The sequence below is a fragment of the Lepidothrix coronata genome, unplaced genomic scaffold (genome assembly GCF_001604755.1).
Source record: "Lepidothrix coronata isolate B3197 unplaced genomic scaffold, Lepidothrix_coronata-1.0 Scaffold265, whole genome shotgun sequence".
Taxonomy (NCBI): Eukaryota; Metazoa; Chordata; class Aves; order Passeriformes; family Pipridae; genus Lepidothrix; species Lepidothrix coronata.
This window is the reverse complement of record NW_016690445.1, coordinates 173,960-190,176: the sequence shown is the minus strand read 5'-3', so window position 1 is coordinate 190,176 and position 16,217 is coordinate 173,960. Positions and strand designations below refer to the sequence as shown.

General features: G+C 61.0%; 2 protein-coding genes across 4 annotated transcripts in view; one reads left to right on the top strand and one right to left on the bottom strand.

The window, feature by feature from the left end:
* Positions 1-3,766: 3,766 nt before the first annotated feature.
* LOC108507676 (selenoprotein M) lies at positions 3,767-5,439 on the top strand. The gene is made up of 5 exons (XM_017835860.1): positions 3,767-3,889; positions 3,972-4,007; positions 4,096-4,130; positions 4,562-4,640; positions 4,730-5,439. Exons 1-5 carry the CDS (start codon positions 3,767-3,769, stop codon positions 4,940-4,942), a joined length of 486 nt encoding a protein of 161 aa, XP_017691349.1. The 3' UTR covers positions 4,943-5,439.
* A 606-nt stretch (positions 5,440-6,045) lies between these two features.
* SMTN (smoothelin) overlaps positions 6,046-16,217 on the bottom strand; it is a 22,468-nt gene continuing 12,296 nt past the window's right edge. Inside the window, exons 11-21 of one of the 3 annotated variants that reach the window (XM_017835857.1) lie at positions 14,211-14,327; positions 13,045-13,203; positions 12,878-12,953; positions 12,447-12,611; positions 11,826-11,888; positions 11,612-11,675; positions 11,136-11,306; positions 10,910-11,033; positions 10,687-10,838; positions 9,220-9,393; positions 6,853-6,964 (exon numbers count right to left, since the gene is read on the bottom strand). In XM_017835857.1, the coding sequence (XP_017691346.1) occupies positions 9,249-9,393; positions 10,687-10,838; positions 10,910-11,033; positions 11,136-11,306; positions 11,612-11,675; positions 11,826-11,888; positions 12,447-12,611; positions 12,878-12,953; positions 13,045-13,203; positions 14,211-14,327 (1,236 nt within the window). In that variant the 3' untranslated portion in view covers positions 6,853-6,964; positions 9,220-9,248. Of the gene's footprint in view, positions 6,965-9,219; positions 9,394-10,686; positions 10,839-10,909; positions 11,034-11,135; positions 11,307-11,611; positions 11,676-11,825; positions 11,889-12,446; positions 12,612-12,877; positions 12,954-13,044; positions 13,204-14,210; positions 14,328-16,217 lie in introns of all 3 variants that reach the window. The other 2 variants (XM_017835856.1, XM_017835858.1) reach the window with 2 other exon arrangements.

Sequence of the window (16,217 nt, the reverse complement as noted above, 5' to 3'; positions counted from 1 at the left end):
CAGCCTGTCCTTACACCTGCACACCCGTCCCTGCTCACCTGTCCTTACATCTGCACACCTGTCCTTGCATCTGCACACCTGTCTTTGTGTGTGCACAACTGTCTTTGCACATGGATGACTAACCTCGCTCATGTACTGCAGTCCTGCCCGTACACACATCTTTTGCGCATGCACAACAGCCATTGCAAGTACACACCTGTCCTCGCACACCTGCCCCTGCCTATGCACCTCTGCCCCTGCCTATGCACCTCTGCCCCTGCCTGCCTGTCTGCATTATTGTGTGTGCAGCTGTGCTCACCACTGTGGCTGTTGTGTCAGCATGTGCCGGGTGTGTCTGTGGTTTGCTGTGGAGTGTTTGCGATGTTGGGTGCATGCACACCCTTGGGCAGCCGTGGGTGTGTGCATCTGCTTGTGTGTGGCTGTGTGTGCAGCTATGTTTGTGGCTCTGCGTGTAGCTCTGTGTGTGTGCAGCTGCGTGTGGCTCTGTGTGTGTGGCTGTGTGTATGGCTGTGTGCAGCTCTGTGTGGCTCTGTGTGTGCGCAGCTCTACGTGCAGCTATGTGTGTGGCTGTGTGTGTATGGCCTTGCATGGCTGTGTGTGTGAAGCTGTGTGTGCAGCTGTCTGGCTGTGTCTGTGTATGCCTCTGTGAGTGGGCGCTGCTTTGTCTGTGCACAGCAGTGTCCCTGTGCTTGTCCTATTTACAGGGACTGGGACAAGTTTATCACTATGTGGATATAATCAAAACTGTATTCTACACCCTTCCGATGGACTGGTAATAAATGGATTGTTTGCAGCAGCTGCCCAGGGCACACCTGACACCTCAGGCTACAAGCTGGATGTTAAACAAACCCTGAGAGACAGAGGAGTGTTCTTTTATTTGCACACCAATGACTCAGCTGTGATAACTCCCCTCCGGAAAGGCATTAACACCTTCACCCCCAGCCTGAGGGGTCATCTTTGCTAATGGACCACCTTGGACTGGCATAATAGGCAGCTGCAACACCCAGACCATCAAAGACTCCAAAAATATCCCATGACTCACAGAGTTAAATCACCCATTGTGAAGCTCCCTGCCCTGGTGGAGGTACTGGGCATTCCCACCTGAACTTGAGCATATATAAACTTTGGGTTTTGGGACTTCTGGTACCACTCATCAGATCCAGAGGAGGACCAGAACTTGGACAGAACTGCGATCATCATCCGGACCAACAGGTTTTCTTTTACTTTGCACCCAGGGGGGCCACGTGGTGCTCAGCACAGGGGTTGACAAACACCGTTCTGTTCTTGTCCCAGGGTGTGGGGTTATACATCTGCTTTTGTGGGTTAAAACCAGTTTTTCTCTCTATTGTTGTATTCATTGTAATCTTTTTAGTAAATTATAACTCTGATTTGTAATCTCTCTTGAGTTGCGTTCATTTCTCACGCCAGTTTACTTTTAAACCGGCACGGTGCTCCAGTGCAGCATAGGCAGGTATGAACACCTGTGCTTGGGGTGCATACACACGCACGTGTGTGTGTGTGCGTGCCTAGAGGGAATGGGGGACCAGGTGATATGTCTTGCCCTCAGCTTGTACTTGCCAGCACCCAGGGAAGGCTGGAGCTTGAGGAGGAGGAGAATCTTGGTGAAGTATGGAGTGAGGTAGAGGAGGATCCTGGTAGGAGAGGACAAGGTCCCTGGGTCCCTGCGGGGTTGACTCACAAGCATCAAGGGAATTGTGGTTGGAGGTGGTTCCTGCCATCACGGAAGCACTGTGATCAATAGTGACAACTGGGACAGGAACAAGGAGAGCCAATATCACTGCTGGCTTCTGGAGGGGTGTAAAGGGGGATCCAGGGACCCAAGACTGATCTGCCTTACCTCCATTCTGGGAAGGTGACAGAGCAGCAAGTCCTGGAAACCACTGCTGGACACATGAACAACAACTCGTTGAGGGGGTCAGATTGGCTTGGCCACCTGATCCCCTCCCGTGATAGAGCAAGCAGCCAGCAGACACAGACAGCAGGGGACAGTGTCCACCTGCACTGCAGGGAGGCCTTGGGCACTGCCTCCCATCTGGTCCTCCTAGGGAAGCTGTTGGTGTACAGACTGGATAAGTAGAGGTCGAGGCAGGAAGGCTGGATCCAGGGGTGGTGGTGGTGAGTGACGCACAGTTTCATGGGAGGCCGGTCACTCACAGGGTCCCTAGGGGTCTGTGCTGGGCCCTGGCCTGTTTAACATCCTCATCCCCTGGATGATGGGACAGCAAATGTGCAGGTGACAGCAAACCGTGAGGAGTGGCTAACAAACCAGGGGGTCATGTGTCCATCCAGAGGGACCTGGAGAGACTGGAGAAGTGGGCTGGCAGGAATCTCCTGAGGTTCAACCAGGGAACGTACAGAGTTCTGCCCCTGGGAAGGAACAACCTCAGCACCGGGATATGCTGCAGGCCACCCAACCGGAAGGCAGCTCTGCAGCAGGGGGGCTGGGGGACACCACATTAACCATAAGGTTAGCGTGTCCTCAGGGCAAAGCAGGTGAATGATATCCTGGGCTGCATCGAGGTGTTTGTCAGCAGGTCACAGGAGGTCACAGAGGTGACTGTGAAACCACCCCTGGAGTGCTCTGTCCAGTGTAGGGCTCTGAGGAGCAAGTCCAAGAGACATGGACTTGCTGGAGGGAGCCCAGTGAAGAGCCCCAAGGAGGATGGGCTTGAGCATCTTTAATACAAGGAGGAGCTGCGAGTGCTGCGACTGTACATCCTGGAGCACAGGAAGCTCAGGCATATCTCATCCATGTATATAAATATCCAAAGGAAAGCACAGAGGATGAAGCCTGGCTCTTCCCAGTGATGCCCAGTTGCAGCACCAGAGGCCATGGGCACAAACTGGAATACAGGGGTGTCCCTCTGCACATCAGGAAACACTTTTTTCCTGGCCCAAGTTGCCTAGAGACCTGTGCAGTCTCCATCCTTGGACATTCGCAAAAGTGACCTGGACGCTGTCCTGGGCCCCTGGCTCCAGGTGGCCCTGCCTGAGCAGGGTGTAGGACCAGAGAGACCCTAGAGCTGCCTCCAGCCTCAGCCAGTCCAAGACCCCAGGACCTGTGTCCAGAACGTGCCTGTGTTGAGGGTTTTGTGTGCAGCTGCAGTGTGGAAAGTGTGTGTGGGGTGGGTGTGTGCATGCAGGGGTACATGATGGCTTGCACATGCAGAGCTGCATGTGCCTCATTTGTGTGAGTCCATACAGCTGGGTGTACATATAGTAGTGTGTGCACACACCATTGCACATGTGACTGCCGGTGCTGGTGTGTCCCTATGCACTGCTGTGTGTGCTGATGTGTCCGGACATAGGCACAGCTGAGAGTGGCTGGAGGGAAGGTAGGAATGTGTGTGTGTCTGTGTGTATCTGTGTGCTTCTGTACAGACTGCGTATAGCTGTGCAGAGCTGTGGGCACACACCCGTGCATGCGTGCGCGTGCAGCTGTGTGAGCGTGCACAGCTGTGTGTGCCCGCACGCCCCCTGCCCGGGTGTCTCAGGGTGTTTCAGTGTGTGCTATGGGTGTGCAGGGGGGGTGCGCGCGCACCCCCGGGTCTCGGTGTTTCAGCGTGTGCCGTGCGCGTGCGTGGTGTGCGCGTGCACGGGTGTGCACGGGTGTGCGCGTGCACCACGTGTGGTGGTTGTGCGCGCGCGCATCAGCGTGCGGGTGTGCACGGTGCGCGCGCGCCGCTGCGCAGGCGCGGTGCCGTGCGCGCGCCCGGGCCGGGCGGACGTGGCGACGGTGAGGGCGATGCGGGCGGTGCCGCCGGGGCTGTGGGTGCTGCTGGCGGCGGCGCTGGCGGCGGGTCGCTGCTCGGAGCTCCCCCAGCTCCGCGGGGCCGCGCTGCGGGACCTGGCCCGGGGCAAGGTGGAGGTGAGCGCGGGCAGGGCGCGCGGGGAGGGCCGGAGGTGAGCCAGTGCCCGCCGGGTGCCTGACGGGGTGTCCCTTTCCTCAGACCTGCGGCGGGTGACGGCTGAACCGCCTCAGGGAGGTACGTAGCGGGGCCGGGGGGCGCGGGGAGCCGAGGCCGTCCCGCGCTGAGCCGGGCCGGGCCGGGCCGGGCCGGCCGCTCTCCGCAGGTGAAGGCGTTCGTCACCCAGGACATCCCGCTCTAGTACCCGGCGGCGGCGGCAGCGCTGAGGCCCTGCAGGAGTGCACAGGATGGGATGGGACGGGATGGGACAGGGGCGGGACAGGATGCGAGGGGACAGGGTGTGAAGGGATGAGATGGAAGATGGGACGGGCTGAGGGAAGGATCAGATGGAGGATGGGGCTGGGTGAAGAGTGGAGGACGGGATGGTTGGGGGATGGGATGGGTCAGGGTAGGATAGGAGGATATGGAGGATGGGGTGATATGACATGTAGGACAGAAAGGGATGGGATACAGTGAAGGATGGGATGGGAGAAAATGAGATGTGACAGAAGGGATGGAGGACAGTATAGAATGAGCAGAAGTGGGATGTGATGGAGGATGGAATGGGATGTGATGGGACAGGGGCTGCATGGTCCTGCCCAGTGCTGTCTGCTCCTTGACACATCATCCAGCCATAACCTGGAGATGAAACACCTGCCCGGTGCTGACCCCGAGCTCGTGCTCCTCAGCCACCGGTACGAGGAGCTGGAGGTGAGTGGGCAGCGTGGCACCCACTGCTACAGGGCCTGGGGTGGTCAGTGCTCTGTGGATGCCAGGCTGCAGCCCCTGTCTGGGCGCAGAGAATCCCCCTGAGTGACATGACCCGGGAGGAGATCAACCGGCTGGTGCAGGAGCTGGGCTTCTACCGCAAGGAGACGCCTGATGCCCCCGTGCCCGAGGAGTTCCAGTTTGCCCCTGCCAAGCCTCTGCCCACACTGCCACCCCCCCAAGCATCCACCACTGGCATCAAGACCCCACTCAAACGTGACAAGGGAGAACACCCAGACCTCTAGTGAGGAGTGCCGCACTTGGGACAGGGTCCTGCAGCCAGTCCACAGCACAGGGAACGAGGGTGTTACAGCAGCTGGGGATAGTGCTGTGGAGTGGCAGAGCTGCCCCCCCCCGGCTCTTGCTTGGTGCTGTGTAGCCTCTGCCCCAAGGATGCCCTGGGTAGCTCAAACTTCGAGCAGGGGCTTCCTGGGCACTGTGGGCATCCCAAGGGTCCCATGTGGTGGTCATTGCCTTCCCATGCCTGCAGCCTGTTCCCTGGCCAGTTGGGAGGAGCAGCATTCCTTGCACTCCCTTGCTGTGCCCGGAGGTTTAGCTGCTCCCGGCAACTGGGCAGCTGGATCCTACCTGCATGGGACAGGATGAAACCCTCAGCAGAAAGCGACAGGTGCTAAGGGTAGATGTGCTGAGTCCCAAAGGTGGGAGAGCTGCCCCAGGGAGAGGGCTTTACCCCCCAGTAGGGTTATCTTGTATCCAGCACCCAGTAAAGCCTTTACATACAGTTGGCTGCACTGTGTCGTCTTTTCAGGGCAGGCTTGGTGGTGTGCATCCTGCACTGCTCTGTGCCAAGGGGAGCTGGGTGCCCCAGAGCTGCTCAGAGGCAGGAGAGGATGGCAGGATCACAGCCACTGCTGGTGAGCCACAAACCAACCTGTGAATGAACTGTGCTGTTCCTGTGCCACCCCCCCCCCAGCACAATGGAGGGATGAAGGTGGGCACCACGGCTGCTCTCACAGGGCACAGGGGGACGGGCACGAGCCCATGAGCTGGTCCTGTAGTGTTGAGCTGTAGCCCCATGGCTGTGCTAGCCCAGTGGAGACATCTGGTCCTGAGCCAGGGAAGGAAGCAGGGCACAGCCAGGCCTGAGGGTGATGGGGGGCAGGGGGGGCGCACAGCAAACCAACAGCACTGGTCAGGGTGGGGCACTGAAGGTGCCCCTCAGCTCCAGACATTATCAATGAGTGGAGGAGTACCGTGTGTCCCTCCAGGCTGGGCAAGCAGTGGGGCTGCAGGCAGAGAGGCCAGGAGTGGCCAGACTGCCAGTGCTCCTCAGGCACTGCAGTATGCACTGTGCCACTGGTACAAGGACCTGAAACAGAGGCATCACCCTAGGTAAACCTTTATTGTCTGGCTGGTGTTGGTACACGTGTCATTACAGGTGTAGAGACGTGACGGAGGGGCGAGCGGCGCTGAGCGCGTGGTGCCCTGAGCAGGAGAGGGGAGAAGGGGCTGCCATCCTGGCTCGCTCCTTCAGCCTTGTGCTCTCCTGGGACCTCTCACCCCTGCCCGCTCCCCAGCCCACAGGTGCTGCAGCCCCTAGTGCAGAAGTGCCCCAGGTGCACGTGAAGGTGGGAAGCAGGGTGTCGGCACAGCTGTGGAGCTGTCCCCAGGGAGGTGACACCAAGCAGGGCCTGCGGTGGGCAGAGGGGCTTCCTCACAGGGAGCCAAGGGAACCACTGACAGGTGCTGCCTGTGGGATGCCTGGCTAGGCTACACGGTCCTGCTCAGCCACTGACCCACACTGTGCCCCAGGCCTGAGGGCACAGCTGTGCCACCCAGGGACACAGGAGTGCTGCCCGAAGGGTACACAATTCCTGGAGAACAAATAACTTAACAGGCTGGAGCGCAGGGGGCAAGCCAAGCCAGGAGCATCCCCAGCAGTGCCTGCCTGGCCCTGCTCATGGGGTCAGCCCACAGCTGGCTGGGGCAGAGGCAGCTCTGGCAAGGCAGAGGCATGGGACTGCCTGGGTGTCAGAGTTCCCCCTGTCCCCAGTGCCAGACCTGTGGCCCTGCCAGACCCTCCTGGGGCAGGCAGCTCCCCTGCCCACTGGCAGCCCTGGCAGCAAGGACAGTAGGGGGGTGGGCAGGGCAGGCTCTAGCACTCTTTCTGCCGCATGCGCAACTCGTGGCGACGCAGGTGGTTGTAGAGGGACTGCACGTAGGTGAAGACGCACTTGGCGTCTGGCTTCTTCCCCATGATCATCATGTCTTCGACCTCCACCAGCGGCACGCAGTCCACCAGCGTCCTGTAGAGGTGAAACCCTCAGGCAAGCTGCCCTGCGTGGAGGCTGGGATGGAACCCCACACTGCCCAGGGCCTGCTGGCATTGGGCCCTGCTTCCCTCAGCCCCACGTGGCTCCTGCCTGCCCTCTGGTACCCCCGGTCCTGCCGCTCCTGGCACTGGGAAGATTATGTGTTGCCTGCCCTGGAGGCTGCCTGTCCTGGGGGGTTTGTCCACCTGCCTGCACCCCTTGCCCCCCAGTGCTCTCTGCCCCAGCTCTTAGTGGTGGTAGTCACACCCTGCTCAGGCTGTGCCCACCCCTCTCCTCCTCCAGCGGCTGCTGGTGCCCCCTAGGGAGAGCCCTGCTTGCCTGCACATATCTCTGAAGCCTCAAGCCTCACCGGCTGGTCCAGGGAAAGCAGGGATGGGGGGCGGATCTCAGTCACAAGCTGCCCCCTCACTCCTGCTTCAAGCCCTGGCCCTGCTCCTCTGCCTCCTGCCAGCCCGGCTCCCAGCTTTGCCTCAGACTAGAGCTCAGGCCTGCCTGCCCCAGGCCCAGCACTATTGGGGTGGGCACTGCCCTGCTTCAGTGAGTTCAACCTGGTCTGTGCCTACTGCCTCCTCTCCCAGCTCCAGCATGGTGTAGGGGTCCGTGCAGGACCCTGCTCCAGCAGCTACCAGCCTCGGGGGGCCATGGCAATCAGCCATGGCTGTGCCCCAATCCCCACAGCCTCAGGGCTCTACCATTGCTCCTCTGCTGGGGTGCCCACCCTGCCCTCACCACCCATCCAGCTCCCTGGGCCGCTTTGTCCCCAAACTGGGGCTCCCTGGGTGCTCAGGGCTGTTGACAACACGATTATGGGTCACTATGACAACCAGTCAGGGCATGGAGGTGATCTAGCCACCTCCATCCTCTAGTCTTTCTATTGGGGGAGTAGGTGGGAGTAGGTGCGGGGGAGTGGGGGGGGCAGAGAAGCAACCCTGCCACTGCTGCAACCCCCATCCTGGCCCTGCCCAGGCCCCTGCATCCCTGCCAGGCATTGTCCCCTTATGGGAACTGATGGTGCTGGAGCATCCCGGCTGCTGCTGCTGCTGGGGAACGGGCTGTGCCAGCACTGGGGGCTGAGCTGGCATGAACTGGCAGCCCCCGCTGCTGCCATGGCTGGCTCAGCTGCTCCGGCCCTGGGCCACCCTCCAGCAGGGCTCTGCTGCAAGGACAGGATGCACAAGGAGGGTCCAAATCCCATGCTACCACCCATCACCACAACATCCTCATCTCTGTCCCCCCCTCCCCCTGCTGTAGCCCCACGGTGTGCCCTGACCCTCCAGAACAGCCCCCCCCCTTCCCTCCCCCCCTCTCTGAGGACAGACCCCCAGCTGCTGCCAGCCCCTGGGGAGCACTAGGGCCCAGGAGATCCCCACCCCAGCCCCCACAGTCCCAGCCTTCCCATGGTGCCTTTGCTACACTGGTCAGTGGGCTCTGAGCCCACGACCTGGCTGGCACCAGCCCCACCTCGTGATTCGGCCACCGTGGGGATGGGGGGCCCCACTCAGAGCCTTGGAAAAGCCCCTGCCTGGCTCCGGGGGTGATGGCGGAGTAATGGCAGCACACAGAGAGCAGCTCTGCCCTTATAAAGCCATTGTTTGGGCTCCGGTGTGCCAGTGCTGTGCAGAGCCAGGGGAGCCATGGCTCTAGCACCAGACAGGATGCTCCGAGACAGGCACAAACACTGCAGCATAAGGCAGGACCTGAGCCTTGAGTCACACTTTCCAGACTCCTGCTCCTGCCCATATATGAGCAGGCAGCACCTCGGGGCTGGGCATATGCACGCTGGGGAGGGAAAGGAGGCAGCAAGTGCAAGCAGTAATGCTGCAGCAGCCCGGGGGGGGTCACCCACATTCAGGCGGTGCCACTCAGAGCACAGAGCTGAGTCCCCAGCAGCTCATCCTTGGATCAGGCTCAGCCAGGGGGAGGGATCTGTTCTCACTATTGCCCTCCCCAGAGCTGGAGAGTCAAGATCCCTGTAGCATGACACAGTCCCCACTGCCCAAACCCCCATGGGTGCTATTCCAGAAGGCCCAAGGACAGTCTGCCTCTGCCCATCTGCCAGCTGCCTCTGCCCATCTCCTGGCTGCAGTGGGGCCCTGCCTGGCACCACCGGGACTTGCCCCTTGCCCACTGGCATCCCCCAGCCTTGTCCCCAGCCGTGGCAGCTGCTTCCCAGCCGAGCCCTGGTGGTGGTGGGGCACGGGCAGATACTTGGAGGGGAAGGTTCTCACCATTGGTCCTTGGGGGGGGTGACAATGGGCTACGACTTTTTGGTTTTTACCAGCCCCTTCTGGACCAGGCAGCGATAGAATTCCTGAATGTATGTGTACACACACTTCCAATCTGGCTCGCGCATCCGGACCATGTCCTCCACGTCCAGCAACTGTGGACAGTCCGCGTGCTTCCTGGGTGCAGGGAGAGAGAGGGGCAAGCCAGTGACCACAGCCCAGTCAGGGAGGGGAGGAAGAGAAAACAAGAGACACAGATCAGTGCAGTTCCCATCCCCCCAGAAGCTGCTCTGCTCTGGCATGCTCTGGGGGTGCGCGATGCAGGGGCAGGAAGGCTCCGGGCACCCCGTGCCAAGGCCATTCAGTGAGACTGGAGAGCACAAGCAAGGGGAGGGGGAAGGGGCAGCAGGTGAGCAGCGTGGAGAGGCGTGAGGTTCAGAGGGAAGGACAGACAGAGGAGGAGGAAGAGGAGGAGTGAGGTGTTCTGGTGCGCCAGGTGCTCGGGGAGCGGGTTCCAGAGTGGAGCGATGCTCTATATAGCTCCTATATAGACCTGTTGGGAGGATGGCGGGGCAAGCCCAGCCCTCCTGCCCAGCTCCGCTTGGAACCACGCAGCACAGCCCTGGTGCAGGAAGCTCAGGAGAGGACGCTCACAAGAGCTGGAGGAGGAAGGACGAGAGGCCACCTGGCTTCCAGGCCGGAGAGATGATGGCTCTCTCAAGTCCGTGCACTGGTTCCCCAATTAAGGCAAAAAATCCATTACCAGGAGCGCCAAGAGCCAGGCCCGCGGCTCCCTTCTTGCTCCACCAAACAGCACCACGGCACCCAGGGAGCTCATGGGAGCCCCCAGCTCACCCCATGGCCCCAGACACCAGCCGAATGGGACCCCCACCCCTGGCCCTGCCCCGGGCAGGGTACTGAAGGAGAGGAGTGGAGGGGTGGGAGAGAGACAGAAGGAAGGAGAGAGGGGCTGGCTGCCAGCCCTCCAGCTGGGCGCACTCCCATCTCTCAGCACCCAGGAAAATCAGAAGCAAAAGGGGAAGGGAGGAGACTAGAGAAGCTGCAACGGTGTTTGAGCCCCTATGACTGTGAAAGGAGGTACCTGGCACGGGCAAACCCCGCTACCCACAGGCTGCAGTCCCAAACCCGGCACCTTGGGATGAGATGTACTGCCTGCAGCCAGGTGGGCTTGGGATCTGCTGCCTTGCCCTGTGCTTGGGAACCCAGACCGCCACGCTCACCCTCTCACCACACAAGACTGGGCTGCACTGGCCTCTCGTGACTCTGCCCAGGCAGCTGCTGCTTTCCCACCCAGCACCCAACCTTGTTGCATGACATGGGGGGAGTGACACATATGGGCACCCACCTCCAGCACCATCACCCCCGTGTGTGTCCCCTCGCCCCAGCAGCGAGCAGAAGAGGCTGCCCCAAGCCACCCCAAGCTCATATGATGGCATGAGAGGTACATACTCTGCAGAAGAGAAGGCCACCTCAAAGTTGTGGCGGCGGTTCTGGGGTGTCAGCTTACTGTAGTCAAATGCATCAGGGAAGAAGTTGTGGACCAAGGCACAGAAGGCCATGCCATCACTCCAGCTGGACGAGAAGTTCTGGATGTCTACATGCTGAGAAGGCAAGAGAGTTACCAAGGGACAGAGTGACCGGCCCTGGGATGGGAAGAGGAGGTGGCACCCACCTCGTAGCCCCGGGTCTTGGCTCTGCACCAGTCCAGCAACATCTGCTTGATACTGTTGGCATTGGGCACGCCAAAGCTGGAGGAGCGCTGCACACTGGTCTGTGATGCTGCGGGGTTTGGTGAGCTATGGCAAGAGACACGGGGTGTTATCCATGGGTGTTAGCTGTGGGGTGTTATCTGCACCCTGTTCACTGCCCCAGCCAGCCTGCCCCAGGCCCAGCCTCACCTCCCGCCTTCCTTCTGCAGCTTCTCCATCATGGCCTTGCGTGCCTGTGAGGTTGAGGTCTTGGGCAGGCTCTGAGCCTTCATTAGCTCCTTCTTCTTCTCTGCCTGACGCCGCTCCAGTGCAGCCAGGCTGCTCTGCCTGGAGGCACTCTCATCTTCACGGTCGAAGACGCTGGGAGAGAGATGAACAATGTGAAGGGGGCTCCAGGTGGCCCAGGGAAGGGCAAGCAGTGGCCTCAGCCCATTGCCAGCCCTGGCACTTCAGAATCCTCCATGTCCCTAGGACAGAAGAGAGTGGCTTAAGGTCCCCAGCTGGCAGACATCTTTGTGCCCATGGAAGGACCCATGAGGACCTCTGAACATAGTGAGTATACCCCAAGGACCAGGAGGCTTTGGGGACACCCTCGCACAGGGACACCGCAAGCAGATGAGTGACAGAGATCGTATGTGCCTGTCCCCGCAGACACCACCACTCACCTGCCGGTCTTCTTGGACGAGGAGCTGTAGGATGATTTGGTTTGAACAAATGTGCTGTTGCCACCTGCAGAGAGAGAGGAAAGAAAGAAGCCCTGGGCAGGAGCTGAGGCAGGCGGGACTTGGCCTGCTCCAGGGCAGTGATGACTCAGCAGCAGTGATGCCCCAGGGTTATACTCTGACAATGCTGCAGGGAAAGGGCAGGGAAAGCTCTTACTGTCCGATCTCTTCACATAACTCGACTCCATGGTTGTGGTACGGGAGGTCTTGGTGCCATCACCTGCAGAGACAAGGCAACAGGAACAGCTGGGCTGGGAGCAGCAGCACCCACAGACACCCGCTGCTGTCAAGCACCCTCACACCCATGCAGTGCAATGGGTAGAAGTCCCAGGTGGTAGAGGCATGGCAGGCAGACGGAAGACAGAGGGCACGTGCCCCCCAGGCAGAGCAAAGAGGACAGCGCAAAGCAGCAGAGCTGGGGCATCCCTCAACCCCTGCAGCCACTTGGCTTGAGCCACCTAGGGACTGGGAGAACCGGGGTGTAGGGGACAGGAGACAGGCCAAAGACATAGACAAGGCCCTGCTACCCCAAGAGAGTGGAGATCAGGTGGAATGTCACCAGAACAGATCCATTAATGATCCCCAGGCAAGCTCTGAGCAAGCCAGAAACTCAGCCCTGCACTACAGTGCTGCTCCCAGAACAGTCAGGCCAGACCCAGGACAAATAGCGAGTGGCCGAGGTGCTGTGGTGGCAGAGCACTGGGAAGGATTCTGCATGGCCACTGAAGGGCCAGCACACTGGTCAGTGAGCCCACTGCCCCCCCAGCCTGGCCCGTACTAGACTGGACGAGACGCTCAGTCTTGGTGACGGTGCTGCGCGCTGAGCCGTCAGCTGACTGAGTGCTCTGTGTGGTGGTGGTTTCGGTGGCATGGCCAGCCCTTCCTGCCATAGCCTGGCTCCTAGCCTCCTGCAGCCGCTGGTCTCGCTCCTTCTCCCGCTGGTCTGCAAACAGAGGTAGGAGACAGCATCAGCAGTGAGAGGCAGGGTGGTGGACACAATCCACACCACACCAGAGGTCCTATGGCTGCTGTTGTCCCACAACTGGCTCATGGGAAATATGATGTCTTCAGCCTGGCACAGCCTGGGGGGCAAGAGAGGACCCAGCACACAGCCTCCATCTTCCCTGTGGCTGGACAGCCCCACTCTAGCACTCCACACTGCCTCCACCACTGCTCCAACCCCAGTGGGAGTCACTGTTCCCCAAGTACCTCGCTTGCGCTGGCGCAGCTCCCGCATGGCATTTCGGATCAGCCGTCGCTCCTCAAAGTCTGTTGTCCGATCCAGCTGCAGGAGGGAGATGTCAACATCACTCCTCTGCCATCAGCTTGGGGTCCCTTTACTTTCCCCCAGGAGCCCGAGCCAGAGGCAGAGGTACCATCTTATCCAGAACATCCTCATCCTCAATCCTGCTCAGCTCCTCGACATTCAGCTTGCTCCTTCTCTCTACCTCCCTCACTTGCACCTTCTCCATGCCGTTGGGCAGCTCTGGCTCCAGCCTCAGAACCTGGGGCTGCTCCACCACCTCCGGATCCATCTGCAAGGACAGCACAGTGCAGCTGAGCCCCTGCCATCTCAGCCACCTCACTACCGCTGCTCAGGGTCCAGGCCCCCACCACCCTAACACCTGCTCAGTGCCACAGGCAGTGAGGACTCTGGAGAGGATGTGCCACATGTGGCATAAGAGCTCTCAGCTGGTGGGACACTGCAGGCATCTGCAGTGCCCAAAGCAGGCAGGGCGTCACGCCATCCCCCTGTGGCACTCACTGCCCCTGGAGGGCCCAGCAGTCCCTGATCTCCTCCCAGTCTGGCTGCCAAAATATCTCCAGATACTCCCTGTTCCCTGTCGGGAGGTGGCCGGGCCCCCAAGCAGGCAGGGGCTGCCTGGGGCTACAGGCTGGGCAGTGCCTGGTGCCCAGCAGCAGGCAAGGTGCTGGCAAGGCCAGTGCGTGCCATTAGCAGCACAAGGGATTTCCATGGAATTAAGGGACTTAGTGGAGAGAAGAGCTTGTGCAAGAGATCAAGAGCCTCCCCCGTATCCCTGCCAGGATCCAGGCCAGCTGGGCCCCTGCCTGAACACAGCCAGGACGACAAGTTCCTTTCAGCCTGACCCCCCAGCAATGCACAGCAGGCAGCGGGCCAGGCCCGGAATAGGGCACAGAGGCAGCAGGGATGCTGGAATTGGCCTGGAGCAGACATGCACACACCTGGCTCAATCCTGCATCCTGCAGGCCGGCACCTGGCCCATGGCAAAGCCATCGGCAGGAGCTGACACTGGCCACATGCACCCATGCCACCACCTGTGCCAGGCACTGCGGCAGGGGCAGGACAGCTGCCTGTGGCCTCTTGCCCGGCACGCCAGCAATGCAGGCGCTGCAGCCGTGCCACAGTGAGCCCTAGGGGTGGTAGATCCTCATGGTGTCGTGTTCCTGTGCACCGCAGCCACAGTTCCATCTCGTGCCTGGGCTCCAGACACCCCTAGGAGCCCCAGGGGCCGGTGCCCCCTCCCACCCCTTGCCGTGGGGCAGGGCTGCCCACACTCACGCTGCTGTTGGTCCGGGAGAGGTGCAGGGCCGATTGCTGGCGCGTGCTGGAGAAAGTGGGTGGATGGGCCACAGGGCCGCTGGGCTCCTCGGTGCCCTCAAAGTGGGCGCAAGGGTCCTGTGCTTCCAGAAAGAGGGTGCTGATGTCCTCCCCAGGGGGCTCCTGCAGCCCTGGTGCCAGCAGGTTGAGGCAGCGGCCCAGGCGCCCCAGCTCTGCCCGCAGCTCCAGGTGCTCCTGCTCCAGTGTCTGCAGTGCCTGCACCAACGCCTGCACCCACTGCAGCACCCACTGCAGCTGCCCCTCTGCCACCCCCCGGAACGCTGCCAGTTCCCGACGCAGCTCAGCCAGCTTGGCCGTCCCGGCCTGTGCCAGCCCCTCCAAGCTGACCCCCAGCATGGTGGCGGTGCAGGCACTGCAGTGAGCCTCGCTCAGCTGTCTGTTGCCCTTTATAGGGGCGCAAGGCACCCCCCAGCTGGAGGCCAGCCCACTCCCTGCCTGTGGGCTATTCTGGTCCCAGCAGCCGGGGGTCCCACACAGGGGTGCTGAGCCAGGCGACACACTTGGCAGTGTGTCCAGCTTTGGAACCAGGTGGCTTGGCAAGGGGAGCTCTGCAAGTGGCCCCCCTGCCCTGGTGGCTGCCGGGGCCAGATACCAGCCTGGAGACTGTGAGACACAGCAGGGGGAACCAGTCCCAATCACTGCTGTGCTGGATGAGTAACAGGGCCAACCACTGCTGTGCCCTTTCATCCGAGTGCCCTCCCACTTTGAGCCAGCATCACCCACAGCACATCGACACCTCCAGCCCCAGACTGGCACTGGTGCAAGGGCTTCAGCCACAGCCAGGATTTTTAGAGGTCTCCATACCCCCATGCTGCCTAATGCCTGCGCCACGGGGGGTCCCTGCATGATGGGCATAGGGAACACCCCACCAGCGAGAGGACACACTGCAGTGGCTACTGTCCCCAGGTCCCTGAAGCCCGCTGGTCCCTCCAACCGAGCCCTACCTGGCAGGGCTGCCAGCACTGCTGCCTTGTCCTCCTCCTCCTCCTCCTCTCTGCCCACTGGGAGCACACCTGGCGGCTGCATCTCCCGCCAAGCAGCTGATGGGGCTCAGGCCCCCCACCCCTCCAGGCAGCCCCACTAATACCTTAATGAGAGCTGACAGGTGCTCAGGCCAAGTCCGCCCAAGCGCATTAGCATGGGGAAGTGACCCCGCTGCAGGCAGTGAGCTGCCCACAGGTAGGACCTGCCGGCAGGTGTGGGCAGCACCCGAGGGCAACCCTGCCAGGCTGTGGGCACTGCCTGCCTCATGCTGAGGAGGACTGAGCTGAGGACAGGGTGAGCCAGTGGTGCCACAGACACCAGCGTGCCATAGGCCACTGGCAGTACCACGGGCCACTGGCAGCGCTGTTCCCACAGAGGCAGCCAGGCGCGCGCGGGGCCACGAGTGAGGCAGAGCTGTGTTTGACATCTCAGCTCCTGCCAAGGCGGCGCGTGGGTGCCTCACATTACCCTAGATGGGCAGGAGCAGACAAAAGCACTTGAAGGGCTGCACGCACGGCTGCCTCCTGTGTGCACCCAGCCCCAGAGTGGCCACAGCCCACTCTCCCCCCAAAACACTGAAAAAACTGGTTGTTTTTTCAGTTTTTTTTCTAGTCACACCCAAGAATCCCTCCTGGGCCAGGTGGGCTGGGACTGCCACGCCACTCTCCACTCAGGATTGCGGAGTGGGAGCAAGCAAGACCCCAACTCAGCTCCAGGGTAGGTTAGAGGTCTTCAGGGAGCCCCACCCCAAGGCAGGCTCCCCAGTGCCACGGCCAAGGTCCATCCCCAGGAGGAAAACCAGGAGTGGGCGGCAATGGGTTTTTCCCTGAGTTGCTGCCACCCTTAAAACAGACGGAGATCCAAAAAAGACTCCCAGCTCACTTTGCTCCCCCTCCCCAACTGTGGGTACATGGTGGCACAGTCCAGAGTGCAGGAGACTCATGTGGGGCTGTGCAACCACAT